At 38.0% G+C, this 14,480-nt stretch overlaps 1 protein-coding gene across 5 annotated transcripts in view; it reads left to right on the top strand.

The window, feature by feature from the left end:
* Window positions 1-14,480, top strand: part of LOC145224690 (dedicator of cytokinesis protein 7-like) — a 30,483-nt gene that overhangs the window by 3,880 nt on the left and 12,123 nt on the right. For all 5 annotated transcript variants that reach the window (XM_080091246.1, XM_080091248.1, XM_080091247.1 and 2 more), the window contains exons 9-30: window positions 159-251; window positions 686-777; window positions 899-1,029; window positions 1,679-1,821; window positions 2,305-2,469; window positions 3,548-3,684; window positions 4,192-4,335; window positions 4,696-4,837; window positions 5,368-5,519; window positions 6,032-6,130; window positions 6,395-6,576; window positions 7,574-7,787; window positions 8,417-8,532; window positions 8,958-9,115; window positions 10,374-10,556; window positions 10,824-10,937; window positions 11,048-11,223; window positions 11,734-11,835; window positions 12,090-12,216; window positions 12,814-13,014; window positions 13,455-13,619; window positions 14,024-14,180. In XM_080091246.1, the coding sequence (XP_079947372.1) occupies window positions 159-251; window positions 686-777; window positions 899-1,029; window positions 1,679-1,821; window positions 2,305-2,469; window positions 3,548-3,684; window positions 4,192-4,335; window positions 4,696-4,837; window positions 5,368-5,519; window positions 6,032-6,130; window positions 6,395-6,576; window positions 7,574-7,787; window positions 8,417-8,532; window positions 8,958-9,115; window positions 10,374-10,556; window positions 10,824-10,937; window positions 11,048-11,223; window positions 11,734-11,835; window positions 12,090-12,216; window positions 12,814-13,014; window positions 13,455-13,619; window positions 14,024-14,180 (3,193 nt within the window). The remainder of the gene's footprint in view (window positions 1-158; window positions 252-685; window positions 778-898; window positions 1,030-1,678; window positions 1,822-2,304; window positions 2,470-3,547; window positions 3,685-4,191; window positions 4,336-4,695; window positions 4,838-5,367; window positions 5,520-6,031; window positions 6,131-6,394; window positions 6,577-7,573; window positions 7,788-8,416; window positions 8,533-8,957; window positions 9,116-10,373; window positions 10,557-10,823; window positions 10,938-11,047; window positions 11,224-11,733; window positions 11,836-12,089; window positions 12,217-12,813; window positions 13,015-13,454; window positions 13,620-14,023; window positions 14,181-14,480) is intronic.

The raw sequence follows: 14,480 nt of genomic DNA, 5'->3' as shown, positions 1-14,480 counted from the left end.
CCACCCTGCAATGGTAATGAGCAATGAGTTTTTGAAAGATCTATATATGATTGTATTTTTCTCTACCAACTCACTTTAAGTTTGTGTGTTTGGTCCTCTTCAAGCTCACACTTTATCTGACAAATAAAAACTAAATTATGTGATTTTTTCTTCTTCAGGGTTCAGCATCCATCTCAACCCTTGCAAGATCCGCCATATTTTCCCTTACCCATCCATCACATGATGTCTTCATTGTAATTAAACTTGAAAAGGTAAATATTCATATGTATGTGTTTTCCCTCCTATCTCAAAACATGTATTGCATTTATACCCATATTTATCTTAAAAAACTTACATTCTAGCATGATTTTTAAAGTAAAATACCCAATTAAGCAAGAATGTAAAAATATTTTTTCAAGTAGTGAAATGTTTTAACTAATATCATGGAATATATGTTTCACCTAACTGACATCTTAAGTTCCTACAAAACCTCAGGATAAAGCGTGAACAAAAGATAAATAAAAGTAAATAAAAGTAAAACACAACAAAGTGAAGTATAAAAACACTAAACTGAAGCAAATCAAGACATTGCTTACAGCCTTACACTGCCACTTTAAAACTGGTTTTAAAACAGCATCAAGCTAAACCACCCACAAGTCCTGTCTTATTACGAACAAGCACAATAAAATGTTAAATTTTTCATCAGGTGTTGCAGCAAGGTGATATAGGGGAGTGTGCTGAAGCTTACATGAAGGACGCGACGGACAAGCAAAAGGATAAAGCTCGGCAAAATGCAAAGTAGGCTAAATCTATAAACAATCGTCCTTGACGTTTAAATATGTAAAATGTTTTGCAAGCATTGAATGGGTTGCATTCATTCATGACTTCTGCTTTCGATCCATATTTTAAATATTTTTAGGTGGTTTTGTGATCGTCTTGGTCGTTACCGTATGCCTTTCGCGTGGACAGCCATTCATCTCATGAATATAGTGAACAGCGCAACAAACCTACGACCTGTAGAGGAAACTGTTTCCAACTCAAATGGCTCAGGTATGTGTATTAGGCAAATATTGTTGGTGGTAGAACTTTTACCTAACATTTAGTTTCCCGTTAAGATACAGTCTAAGTGCATTATATTTTATTGAACCAAATCTGTTATAGGCAGGGTTGCCATCCAAATGAATCCCAAAATAATGCCGATAAAAAAATTGAATTTTCATACGAAACGAAAGAAATGTTTTCGAACAAGTCTTTGCATTTATACGAGCCATGACATATCACATGTCATATTTTTTGCCCGAAACAGTTTGTTGCTGCAACTCCTTGTTCGCAGAAAATACCTGGTGCATCTCACAGCAGCTCACATTTTAAGGTTTAGTTTTACTTGTAGCAGGGATTTGACTTGTAATTGTTGAAATTAAGACAAGATAAGGACTCAAATTAAACACAAGGACATTTCTTAGAATTAAAGACAATAATGTTTTCTAATACATTGCCCTTCAAAATAAGAACAAATTTTAGAAATACAGACCGTGTGGTAATCCTGGTTATAGGCCTTAGTCTTAATGGGCAAGGAAAATATAAACGATACAAGAATATAATTTTAACAATATTGTGCGAGTTAGGGGCATTTGTTACGGCTTGTTTGCCATTTCTATTTTCAGCGTTTAAACTTAATGCAAATAATTTTGTCGTGTAGATGACGGAAGTAGATCTTCAACCCTGGACAGTCAGTATCGTCGAAGTACGTTGACTCGTCAGATAAGTTTGAATGACATGGAACTTCACATGCTCTCATCGTTTAAACCCGTCACTCTTACCGTGTCCAGCTTCTTTAAACAGGTGAGCACGATGTAGAAAGTAATCAAGGCCAAAACATTTCCATGTTATGGTGTTTGACGCTGAAAGAGCGTTTGTTTGAAATTCCTTGAAAATAGTGTCATTTTTATTGCTTAGGAAACGCCTAAATTGTCAGTGCTATGTTGCCAAGTGATAAATGCGTTATCAAGTTGTGACGATTGAAGAAGGTCCTTGTTTTTTTATTTTTTAAGCCTGAAAACACTTTAAAAATATAAGACACTGGCAATATTATTTACTGTTTTCATTTTGATTAAGGGATGGTGGGCGTTATTTTTTGATAAAAAACAAAAAAAACTTATTTTTAGCTAAATTTCTGAAAGGGTTAGGGTTGAACTTCCAAATTATCAAGTAAAAACAAAGTGGAGCAACATTTCATGTTTCCAAAGTAAAATGTTGCATTTCAAAGACTCAAAATTTCTCGAAGTGTTTACTTTGCGCCTGTTGAAAACTCAACCTCTTTGGCAGGAGGGCGAGAGACTTAAGGACGAGGATCTCTACAAGTTTCTGATAGACCTGAAACGACCAAGCAACATTCTCAAGCGTCTCAAGTGCATCCCAGGCAAGATGAAAATCGACGTGTCGCCAGCACCAGCCAACTTTCCCTATTGCATAACACCTGACCTTTATCGGGTAAGACTCTATATGATTCATCTTCCAAGTAGTCATGTATTCCTATGTACTGTATTGTGGCACGTTGTCGCTCCTACCAACGCCTGAAGGCTGATACTGTAGTCCTGCGTAAAATTAGATGCTATTTGATCTTTTCTTAGGTCGGCGATTCTTAACTTTTTGGCTTATTTCAAGATTAACCAATCTTCTGTTTTATTTTTCGAAAAAGTTTTTTTTATTCCTTAGCCTTAATAATTGTGCATTTTTAAAACCCTTCGGAACCTCTGCACTAATTTTAATGAGGAATCTTGTTTTTGAGGGCAAAATTACGTTTTTAATGTTTTTATAACTGTATTAAGTGGTACCGACTGAACCCTGTTAAACTTAGTAATGCATCGAAATTCGGGAAACTGCTAATATACTGCACTGGATTTAGCTGTGAATGTACATCAATGTTGATATCAGTAGTCACTGTTTACAACATTCATTTTAATCTACAGCATCAACATTGTCTTGACATGCCAAAAATTCTAATTGATCAATCACGCTATTCCAAACTAAGCGCTAAACCGTCACAAAAGTTTAAATAGCCAGATCTAAATAGCTCATTTTGGTACTTGACTTTATTTACATTAGCATGTAAAAACTGGCGATTACAGAAACAAAGCGTCTGGCTTTTCTTAGTGTTTAGACCAGGGGTCGGCAACCTTTTTGGCGACGCGTGCCTTGTTATTTTCATGTGTGAATGACCTCGCGTGCCAACAGTTTTCCAAATAATAGTGGTTCGTGCCAGCAGATATCAATAATAAAGAAAAAGCAGAGTGTTTCGTGCATGAAAGGCTGAATTTTAAGACAATGACATGATAAAAACCGAAAATAGCAGTGTAACACGAAAATCGGTTGGCGTGCCATGAAAAACCACCTCGCGTGCAAACCTTGCCACGCGTGCCAGTGGCTGCCGACCCCTGGTTTAGACTATTTACTTCAATCTTGGATCCTGGGTTCATTTTAATTTGCTGGTTAGGCTTGCCTCATACCTACCATTATGTGAAAGACTCTTTTCTGACGTTTCTAAATTAAAGACTCCAATTTTATCCAGGTGAAACCTTACCCAGACCAGAGAGGTCGTCCCACTCGTGAAGTACAAGAATTTCCAGCACGCGAAGTGACAATTCCTAACACAACCTACCGCAACTTGCTCTATATTTACCCACAGACCGTTAACTTCACCAACAGGTAAATCTTTATTTCTACGTCGTACGTGCTTAGTTAATAAATGATGAAACAAAGACCCGACAAGATCATTGGTTTAAGGTTGAAACATTGGTTAAAATGGACAAGCGTTTTGTGTTTTTAACCATTCATCTTAAAAATAAATATCTCCCTATAGATTCCGCAAAGATGTCGGAATGCATGATGGTACCCTTGGGTTTTTGATTATTGAAACAGATATGGAATAAAATGCTGGGAAAATAGAATAGGGACCAATTACAATTACATTGCAATATTTTGTGACTTGTAATTTTAGTAAACTCTCCTAAATTTGCGGCTACGATTTTGATGGTTTCAGTTTCGCCAACAAAACTAACTGTTGATGTGCAAAATCTGTTTCTCTTTTTACCAGAAACTTTATTTAAAAAAACTACAATTTTCTTCAGTCCTTCTTTAGAAACTGATCAGAGTATTCATATGACAAAACTCGTTGCATATTTATTAGTTGCACATACTTTCTTTGTGTCGCAGACCCAATCACGCTCGTAACATCGCCGTCAAGGTTGAATTGTTGGAATCTGAGGACCCTACCAGTTGTCTTCCGTGCATTTATGGGAAGTCAAACGCCCCTGAGTATTCGAACAGCTCCTACACCGCCATCACATACCACAATAAGTAAGTAGCAGACCAACAACGCTTATTACTGAAATTTAAAAGCTGACATTTCTTCTCGAGTGGGCAATATATGATGACCATTAGGTGATTAATAACGTCTATTGCTGGCTTGACGTGCGAATGTTTCAACATTGCACACAATAAAAGAACATTTTTAGTTCCCAATTCATACTAGTGATTCGTAGCATAATTACAAGTAATCCAACCAAATCCGGTTTACCCGTATCTTTGCCTAGTTTGGACAAAACTTGAGGAACAAATGCTTTGTAATGTGAGAAGACTATAACCCAGACAATTTTTTGCTCCAAACGGGTACTGTATGTCAGGCAAATGCGAAGTTCTTTTGTTTCGTTTGCGCAGAAACCCCGACTTCTATGAAGAGGTGAAAATCCAGTTGCCAACCCGGTTAACGAGTCGCCACCATCTTTTCTTCTCCTTCTACCACATCAGTTGTCAGAGGAAGCAGGAACTCACCCCCATTGAAACGCACGTCGGTTATACGGTAGGTGGAAAAACTTCAATGCAAATATAAGATTTAAATTGAAACCTTGGTGGGTGCTTGTCAGGCGTTTTGATGCAAATTACAAGAAATGTATCTTCTTGCAAAACAAATGGTACATATACTGGTGGGGTACTAAATCGGCATATTCTGGTTTAACATTAAAATATAGTACATTTTGCCAGAAAGCTCACTTATTGATAGTTCCGATAATATATTTGCTTCTAATTTGCGTGATAAAATCGCCTGGTTTAAGAAATGCTACAAGTCGGCATATTGCTCAATTAACATGCAATACTTAATACTAAGTCACGCCTTTTTCACCGTAACCATATTGACCGTGTAAAAATGTAATGTTGCGTGTCGCTAAGAAACGTAGAGGCCAATAAAGAATCAAACAAGTAACGCCAGGCCAACTGAAGGCGTTTGACCGAATCAGCCGGTCACCAAGCATTTTCATATGACAAGACATAGGTTAGAAAAAGCTAGAAAGGATTCATACTTTCCTTACTACAACTAGATTTTTTACATAGTGGTTGCCGTTGTTGCAAGGAGGACGTTTACGAACTGGCGAGATCAGTTTGCCAGTTTCGGTTGATAAACTTCCACCTCACTATTCCATTCATTCTCCGGAGTCTCAGATACCTGGAGTGAAATGGATCGACGGACACAAAGCTATTTTCAGGTAAGGCTGTAACCTGTACCGTATAAAGTAAGTGAGAAACAGAACCATGTGTTAAAACACTTAAAAGCAATCAGAACTTCCAGCTAATTGTTAAAAGATCCCCACACCTGTTGCTCTTATACAATCACGGCATATTTCAGGGTCTTATTCAAACTAAAATTTCGTTAAGGGATAGTCAGAGGCAACATGTTCAATTCGGAAATAAGGTAAATTAAAAATAGATCAGCACGAAACAACAGTTAAAATTTCAAGTTTAACTTGGTATATGCTTTTACAGCAGTTATTAAAACCATAAGAAGCATGTGTCATAATTTAAGCACTGTTTTGCGAGCGCATTTAAGAACTAAAACGATTTTTGAACAAATGCTTGTCCAATAATGCTGAGTGCCCTCTTTTTAACGTACCTTACGTTTTAAAAAATTATACACAGTTTAAACCACAATGTCTGTATATTGTAGTATTATTCTTGCAAAATGCAGACGAGTATTGCAATCGACTTGTATTTTTCGCAGTGTTTCGATTCAGACTGTGACTACCGTCCACATGTTGGACAGATATCTGGAAAACTTCTTTGGCCTTTGTGACCTCATAGAGCATCCGCCTTCCAACGGGTAAGTTTTGCCTTAATCTCGTTAAAATGTCATTACTACAACTTGTTAAGCACCACATTTCATTAAATTGTAATTACAGTATCGCAAAGATGATGTTTTGAATGTTTTAGTTGAAACAATCGCTTGGTTTTAACAGTGCAAAGAATCTGCGAATTTAAGATCAAATTTTGAAGGGTCTTTATATATGGCCTTTGCACATTTTTTCTCGTGTTTAAACCCATACTTCAAAACTCCCACAACACCAATCTATGAATATTTTATTAGTTTACAAAACGTGAAATTGGCTGACGGGAGTCGAATCGACGATCTTGAACTTGAACTGCGCAAATCTATTCACGCACTTGCTAAGGAGTCTAGGACCCAGGCATTGGTCAACTTCCTTCACGTTATTCTCGATAAACTGGTGAAGATGCTCGTGAGACCCCCGGTCATTTCGGGTCAAACTGGTAAGCCACAGATAACGTATACGCAACTCACAGTCTGTAGACTGTATATATTTTTTCGTGAGATAAATACCATAATACTAGGATCAGCCCTGAAGCGTACATGTACATCAGCGATCACGGCATACTCATTCATCGTAGTGTTGCTGTTTTTTTGTACTTCCGCGGGAAAGTGAAAGAAACGTTGGTTCTCTGCTTGCAAGCCTACTGTATTTATAAAAGAGCACAGTTAGCGTGGAAGGATTAAAGGTGTTGTTTGCAAGCTTTGTCACCGATGATTAGACCGCGGGCCATACCTATACATAAAACAAGTTGAGTTTGTTTTTGCGTACTAAACACACTTATATTGAGTTCCAGCAACCAGTAAAATTCGCAATTGCGGTTTTATCCGTATTGTTAGGCTGCAAATAGGCACCGGGCTCACTGATATGCTCAAAAACACAAAAAAATAATTTGTGATGCTCGCTAGCAATACAGTGACATCGATTAGTGGCCAAAGTTGATTTAAAATCCAAACGTCCTAGCTAGCGGATCACACAATTTCTATCTAATAGACCACAGACTGCACTTCATGTCTTAAGGCACAATCCTGTAACGAATATGCAACCGCACTTAACTCATTGCAGATGAAAGGCAATATATTACTATTTTTTCAATTATTTTTGGGTTCACTGTCTGTTTTTTTTTGAAAAAGTTTTAACTGTTTTAAAAGTTGCCTTAGAAAGCAATATTAAGGTCAAACCTAGAGATTAAATTCTGAGAGATTTGCGAGTAGTTTTCCCATTCTCTCTCACTACGTTTGTAAACATATAAGAATAGAACGAATATGAGCAAATCATTTTTAAGTTTGGCTTGATGCGTTCCACTAATTTGGCCTCAACTAATTCGCACAACACGTGTGGGAACTATTCGTTTTTGATTGCTAAAGCAGTCATGTTAGTTGAAGGCCACTACTCTAATGTTCGTTGTATAGTAGTATTAGAAACTGTTTTGTGTGTAGTGAACATGGGCCAGAACTGCTTCGAGGCTCTTGCTGTCATCTCTTCAAGACTCCACAGATCCCAGGAGTTTGCCACCGATCCTCATCTGCGCAACATCCTCCTCAGCACTTACTGCAAACACGTTTTCACCGTTCCCTCGTTTGAACGAAGTCCAGGAGACGATGCTGAACCTGAACCGATGGGCAAAGGATCACATTTCGCCACCATGACAAGGTTTGTGCAACTTAGAAAAACTTACTCATGTAAAAAAATTATGCACAGGGAATAGTTGCACATTGAATTTGTCCTGCAGCCATAGCTGTTAATTTGTGTGGAATTATAGTGTGTTGGTAGTTTGTTCAGGACTGTAGGTGTGGTAGAAAAGTAGTGGTCCTTAGCGAAACATTACGCCTGTAGATTGACTATTGGCGTTGAGTTTTTTTTTCTCTTCCCTGCAATTAGTTTCTATTTTAAATGTGTTGGACCATAAACTGCCTTTTAGACTTTAAGTCTTTTGTGTGTTTGAAGTCTTTATTGACAGACAATCGTTTCTTTCTATTGTGGAGAAGTGTCTCTCACAATATGTGTTTATAACTTGGGGTCAGCATTTAGATCGGGCCTTTTCAACATTTTTAGTCGGTTCTCAAAATGCTACTAAACCATTTTTTAGCGACAAAGGCAATCTAGTGCATTGTAAACTAATTTCCTAATGAAAATCTATTTTTCAAACACCGAGAGATGAGGGACATCGCCCTGATTTTTACCAAAAGCTTTTTTTTTTACTGAAAGCACTTTTGTGCATTTGCACCCTTTTCTCAAAAGGCTAATATCTTCGCTCTCACACACGAACTGTATTTTTCCAGACAAGAGAAGCGGAGTCGTCCGAGTGTCAACAAATCCACTTTTCACATCAGCAGCAGTAACCCTGACCTGAGTGCAGTTGCAACGCAGGATGACGCGTTTGAAGAACCACAAAACGGTGCGTTGAAAAATTTCTATGGTGCGAGACTCTTGATTTACATGCAGAAACAAAAACTACGCCGTAAAAGCAATAATGTGTACTTTGAAATCGGCGCTTTTTAATTTCGGTGGTTTTCAGACTTGGTAAGAGACTAGTTTTTTTCATTTTCCAGATTAGTTTTGTTGTTTACCCTGCAACCGCCCAAATAAATTCTGTTTATAAAACGGTCCGAGTCCTCGATCAAAATAGACAAAAACATTCTGATCGGCAATCAGCCTTATTAAAATATAAGTTTTGTTTGTAGAGTTTAATTGTTGATGTCAGGCCCCGATGGCCATTCTCTCGTCTAGTATTTTTTTTCTGGTGTCTTTTTACGCTTGTTTGAACCGGTTTTGGCTTTACAATTCAGTAGCAATTCGTATTAAAAATTATCTATGTTCCAGAAAACGATCGAAGCTTTGTTCGAATGTCGATGACGCGTTCTTCACTGATGGAACAGACAGCGCGCCACCAAGTGGACACTGGTGTTCGGTCGGTTTCGCACAAAATCTTTCACGAGGAAATCGCTTTGCTCTTCGTCGTGTCATCGGGTGGTGTGAAGGTAAATGGATTCTTGTCAAGTTGTGGTTCAGGCTTATCCCAAGTATAAACTACTCTCGCTTGCCAATGCATTGTCGTAATAAAGGATATAAATGGTCCTTACTTGGTGAACTACAGTACCGCCACTTGAAGTCTATTACACTTGAATCCAGTTTTTTCACCGTGCTAAAAAAATTGCAAGTGAAACAAAGTAGATTATTATTTGCACGAAATTATAGTGGAAGAAATCTCTAAAGGCCCCTTCTGCATATCATTTGTGAATAACAACAGCAACTAAATAAATACACTACGGCTTTAACATTTTTTGAAACCAACACTTTTTTTTCGTACGTAAGCAGTGAATAAATTACCCGTTCTGTTGTGATTATGATGTCAACAAACCCGTTTATGACTTGCTAGTTACATTATTGTGCAATACGCAAGTTATCAATTGGTAGTACGGTTTCGCAGTGTTAGCGTATGGTTCCGCTTAGTTCAGGGGTGGGGAACCTTTTTGTTTATAAAGGCCACCGAACAGTTTATTAATAGTCGTTTAGGCCGCATCGACTATTTCCCGGGCTAAGGACACTGGTGTTCAAACTTTGTGACGTACAAAATGGTCGTTTTGCTATTCCCTTGTAGAGTTGTAGCACTTACGGTCCAAGCTAAATATAATTCCTTACTACATTTCAACCTTAACTACAACATTCTGGATTTTTTGAACCTAGAAACTTGCTTGTTTGCAAATATCAATGATCTAAGAGCACCTTGTGACATCACAGACAAGTTTAAGACATTCGATTATGTGCAAACAATTGTTCTTTTGCAACACAAGTAAAATTGTAGAATCTTGGGCTCTTTGTAGTACTACGGAAATCGCCATGTAAACCACTATGGGATCCGTTTGGCTCTGATTTGAAAACTGCTGCCTTAGAACTAATCAAATAGTAATGTGGAATAAAGATCGAAAAATACGTTGCTGTCTACTTTTTAGCGCCTGGTGCAGTTCGTAATTTCAACATCCTAAAATGTATTTTGACATCGAAGGCCGCACTTTGTGCCCTAAAAGGCCACATGCGGCCTTTAGGCCGCAGGTTCCCCACCCCTGGCTTAGTTCATGTGACTGTTCGGCGGAACGCCAAGCATTAAAAACTTCTATGCTCATTGCCGAGTTCTCAGGTTCTGGCACGTTTTGGCTCATCCCTAGTAGAATAGATGTGATTCCGTAAATTGCAAAAACAACCAACGCATTTGTCAATTTTCTTTTTTTTTCTTGTCAGGAATCAGCAATGCAGAATGCTTGGTTTTTCTTCGAACTGATGACGAAGAGCATGACGCAATACCTCCACGAAACCGGAATGATGGCGGCATCACGACGTCATCGCTTCCGCCCTCGTTTCCTTGACGACCTTGCACGACTTGTGAAAGTTGTTACACAAGAGATCTGCAACAAATACACCCGGGTACAATTTGTTGTGCACTTTTTCCCAAAATAAACATAATAGGTCAAGTTTTGTGCAATTGTAAGCATTGTGTACATTTCAAATTGACTCAATTTGTGTTTTTTTGCTCCTTTTTTACTAAGTACATTTGGCATCCCGATCCTATCCTGGAACTGGGTTGGGTCTGTGTACTATACACAGTGCTGAAATTTGCGTCGCTTCTACAAACAGACATTCTTCAGCTTCTCTAACGTCAAGTATCTAATAAATTTACTTTTTCGTTGTTAGGATTACGATTTTGCGGAACGACTCAACTGCAGTTTGGCGTTCCTCATCAAAGACTTTCTCTCCATCATAGATCGCGGGGTCGTTCTACAACTTCTCCATTCCTACTGCAGCTTGGTTAGTCCCAACACAGATGCATATGTATACATACCGTATTTTGATACCTTAAACACAACATAAATGCGTTTTTTAAATTTTTAACATTTTTGAATTTTGACTTTATTCAGGTTAATGACAAGCTCGCCTCTCATTTGATGACGTCACATTCCTCTTTGCTCCAGCTCCGTGTCTCCCTCTTGCGGGTGGTATGCAGCCACGAGCATTACGTCACACTGAACCTTCCCTTCTCCATCCCACCTACTCCTTCGTCTCCATCGCCCAGCATTACCTCCACAGCCTCGTCGTAAGCTATATGGCTCCATCATGGCTATTTTTGCCCTTAAATCAGTAATGTCGTGATAAAAAACTGTTACCGTAGCTTTTTCAGTCCTAAAATTTTTCAAGTTTTCCATGTTAAATTTGGGTAACGTACCCGCACTGTTTATGAATAATTTAAGTGCTACAATTGCTAAATGTGTGTCTAACGAAGGCCGTGCTTACACACATAAATTAAAACCCTGTACTGGGTAAAAATCTTGTGAGTTATCTGGAACCGTGCGTGCTTATTGATGTTAGACCAGCTTAGGGAATTGTTTTTTCGCAATCGACAAGCTTTTGAACGAACATCTTGTGACGTGTTACTTAACCATCATCTGTTATATACATTTTATCCACATTTAACACCATTTTTTCAGGTAAACCGAACGCCCAGTTAAAATCTAAACCATACGTTGACGGAATTTTAAATTAAATATAAAAAAACCTCTGGATTTTATACTTACGTGTTTTCTATTTTCTATTTTTATATTTGTAGATACATTTCAAGCGGATTGTTGAAATCAGCGGCACGATACGATTTAAACGAGCGTTTCACGAGGCAGCATTTTCTCACTGGTCTTCTGCTGTCTGATATCAAGTAAGAAACATTTTAAACAGAAATTAATTTTTGTTTGCCTTGAAGAATTTTGTTTTTCTTTGGTTTTCCACTGCAGAGAAAAATCCTTGTTTTGTTAAAAATGCAGTACAAGGTAATTTTGATCGTTTAAAATGTAAATTTTTACCATAACATTAAAAAACTTAACACTTCGAACAATTTGGGAACCACTGAACCTTTTATTGCTAAAGTTGGTTGTTGACATTAAATTTACACCAACCGACACTTTTTTAAAGGTTGTCAATCGATCTTGCCGAACAAGGCACCACAGGACTGGGGAAAGTTCAGTTGTACGCGATCACCACACTTCGTAATTTATTGGCGAGCCATGATGCGGATGAGCGGATCAATAAAAATCCGGAGGTGAGGGATGTTCAAATAACACGTACAGTATGGCACCTAAAGTGCACATGCGACATTTTACTCTACATCAGGGGTTCCCAACTGGGGGTACGAGATGGAACATCAAGGGGTACGAAGATCCTTGGGCCATAGAGCAGCTTTTATTTAGTAAGAAGCCTCATTGTCCCATAACAATGCTTTTTTACTTCACGCCAGTAATTTCTGTGTGAAATACCGGTTTAACGTTTAATTGAGCGATAAAAGCAATTTAATTAAGCAATATATACCTGAAAAAATTCCATCAGAATTTTTTTAGGGGTACGAAGAATGCTCTGATCTGACAAAGGGGTACGAGCAGCAAAAAAGGTTGGGAACCCCTGCTCTACATACCAGACCGATTACCAATAAGACATTAAACCATAACCATATAGTCTTGATTTGGTTAGTGTATACGCACTATACCCAATCAGGTAACGATTCGCGAAGAATTGTATAATACAACTGAACGACACTACTTTGTACAAATTTTAAACCTTCAAAATAGCATGTAATTCCTTTTTCGTACCACAGAACAACACAAAGAAAAGTTTCACGTTATCGTTATCCATTTGTTTTTAGGCAAAGAAAGCAGTAGCTGTTCTTTACTTGCCGCTGTTGTCGATATCGATAAAAGCTTCGCAGTTTGCTTATTTGTTTAACGAGCCAGAGAAACCTGTAGTGGGAGACGAGGGAATGGTCAGCTCCAGTATAGCTTCAGCAATCGCCAACCCCTCGCCTCAACTTGCTAGATCCAACACCACAACTAATCTCAACTCGAACGTAAGTTTATTTGATTTTTTTCGCAATTGTGTTTTGTGTTGAAAAACTTTAACTGTTTGTAAATGTTTTTCACTCTATTCAAAATTCGTTTCTTTTCCTCCCACGTTTGTAAACAGTTACATGATTTCAAGCGTCGCTTGGCAATTGACTAAAACTGTGGTCGCGATAGTATAAACGACACGAATCGTTAGTGTGTAACATCACTGTAATATCCCTCCATGCAACAACTTTGTGCATTTCCACTTAACAACCACTAGTGTAGAAATTATGCAAACAGATCACTTTGTTGCTCGCTAGTTAAAATAAAAAATGGTAGCACCTAGTATAGGACCTTGGGTACTATTTAAAAAATCCTTTTCGGTTTACAATGTACAGCTATAAAAGCTGTTTCTGCAGCTCCGTAACATTTACTAATATTAAATTTTGTTTTCTTACTGTAGAAGATGAGCCCGGAATGCACACGCAACCTGTTAGTGTGCTTTATATGGTTGTTGAAGAATACAGATGAGACGACATTGAAGACTTGGTGGGTGGGGCTTTCCCCGAACAATCTCATCGCCATACTTGATCTTCTTTACATTTCTGTCTCATGCTTTGAGAACCAGGTTTGTAAAATTGAGCCGTAAGATATTGATTCGTGGGTTAAAATCCAACCGGAGAATCTTTGAAACGTAATCTGGATGTAAAACTTACCTTTTTTCTGTTTTCTATGAGTTTGCAAGCAAGTCCATAAGATATTCGTCTGGGGGTTCGAATCGCACCGCAGGCTAATTTGTTTTTTGCACCTAATCCTCGCCTCAAGGATATTCTTGAAGCACGGCTTAATTAGGAAACTGCCTCTTGAAAGTTAAGCGTGTTGTGAGTGGTAATAAATCTACGCACACTTCAACAAAACTTATGCCACGGGCGTTTATTGCTTAGTGTTAAAACTGCATTTTGTTGACCTATGCTCGAGTCGATTGTATTTGTAGTCTAAAAAAATGCATTGCGGTGTTATTTTTTTCATCAGGCAACAAGCAACTTCGGGCGTGGTGAAGGTTCGAGAAACTCACTCAAAAATACTGGAAACAGAAAAAAAGACAGTAAGAGTCGGTTGCAGGAGGCAATCTTGGGTGGATCCTCGGCGCGACAGGAACTCCTCATGAGAAGAAGAGGCGGTGGTGGAGGTGAGAAAGTAAAATAAAACGAATGTGCAAAAAACAACTAAACAGAGCAAATTTTAAACTGACAAAAGGCCAAAAGTCAAAAGTTATTGGTATAACTATTGGTGTAGGTGGGAGAAAAAATTTGATAACTTATATTCTATGCCAAAAAAGCAACAATATGGGCGAATTTTACACTGACGTTACATTCAAGTCATTTTAAAAGTCAAAGTTTTTCTTGTTTTAAATGGAGTTGAGGACCTTGCTGTTGGACTTAATTCAAATATTTCATACATTTAAATTTGACTTAAGTTGAGGAAATAT

Source organism: Phallusia mammillata, chromosome 4 (assembly GCF_965637545.1).
Source record: "Phallusia mammillata chromosome 4, kaPhaMamm4.hap1.1, whole genome shotgun sequence".
In the NCBI taxonomy this organism is placed as follows: domain Eukaryota; kingdom Metazoa; phylum Chordata; class Ascidiacea; order Phlebobranchia; family Ascidiidae; genus Phallusia; species Phallusia mammillata.
Note: the sequence above shows the minus strand (reverse complement) of the source record. Positions and strands in the feature narration are given on the sequence as shown.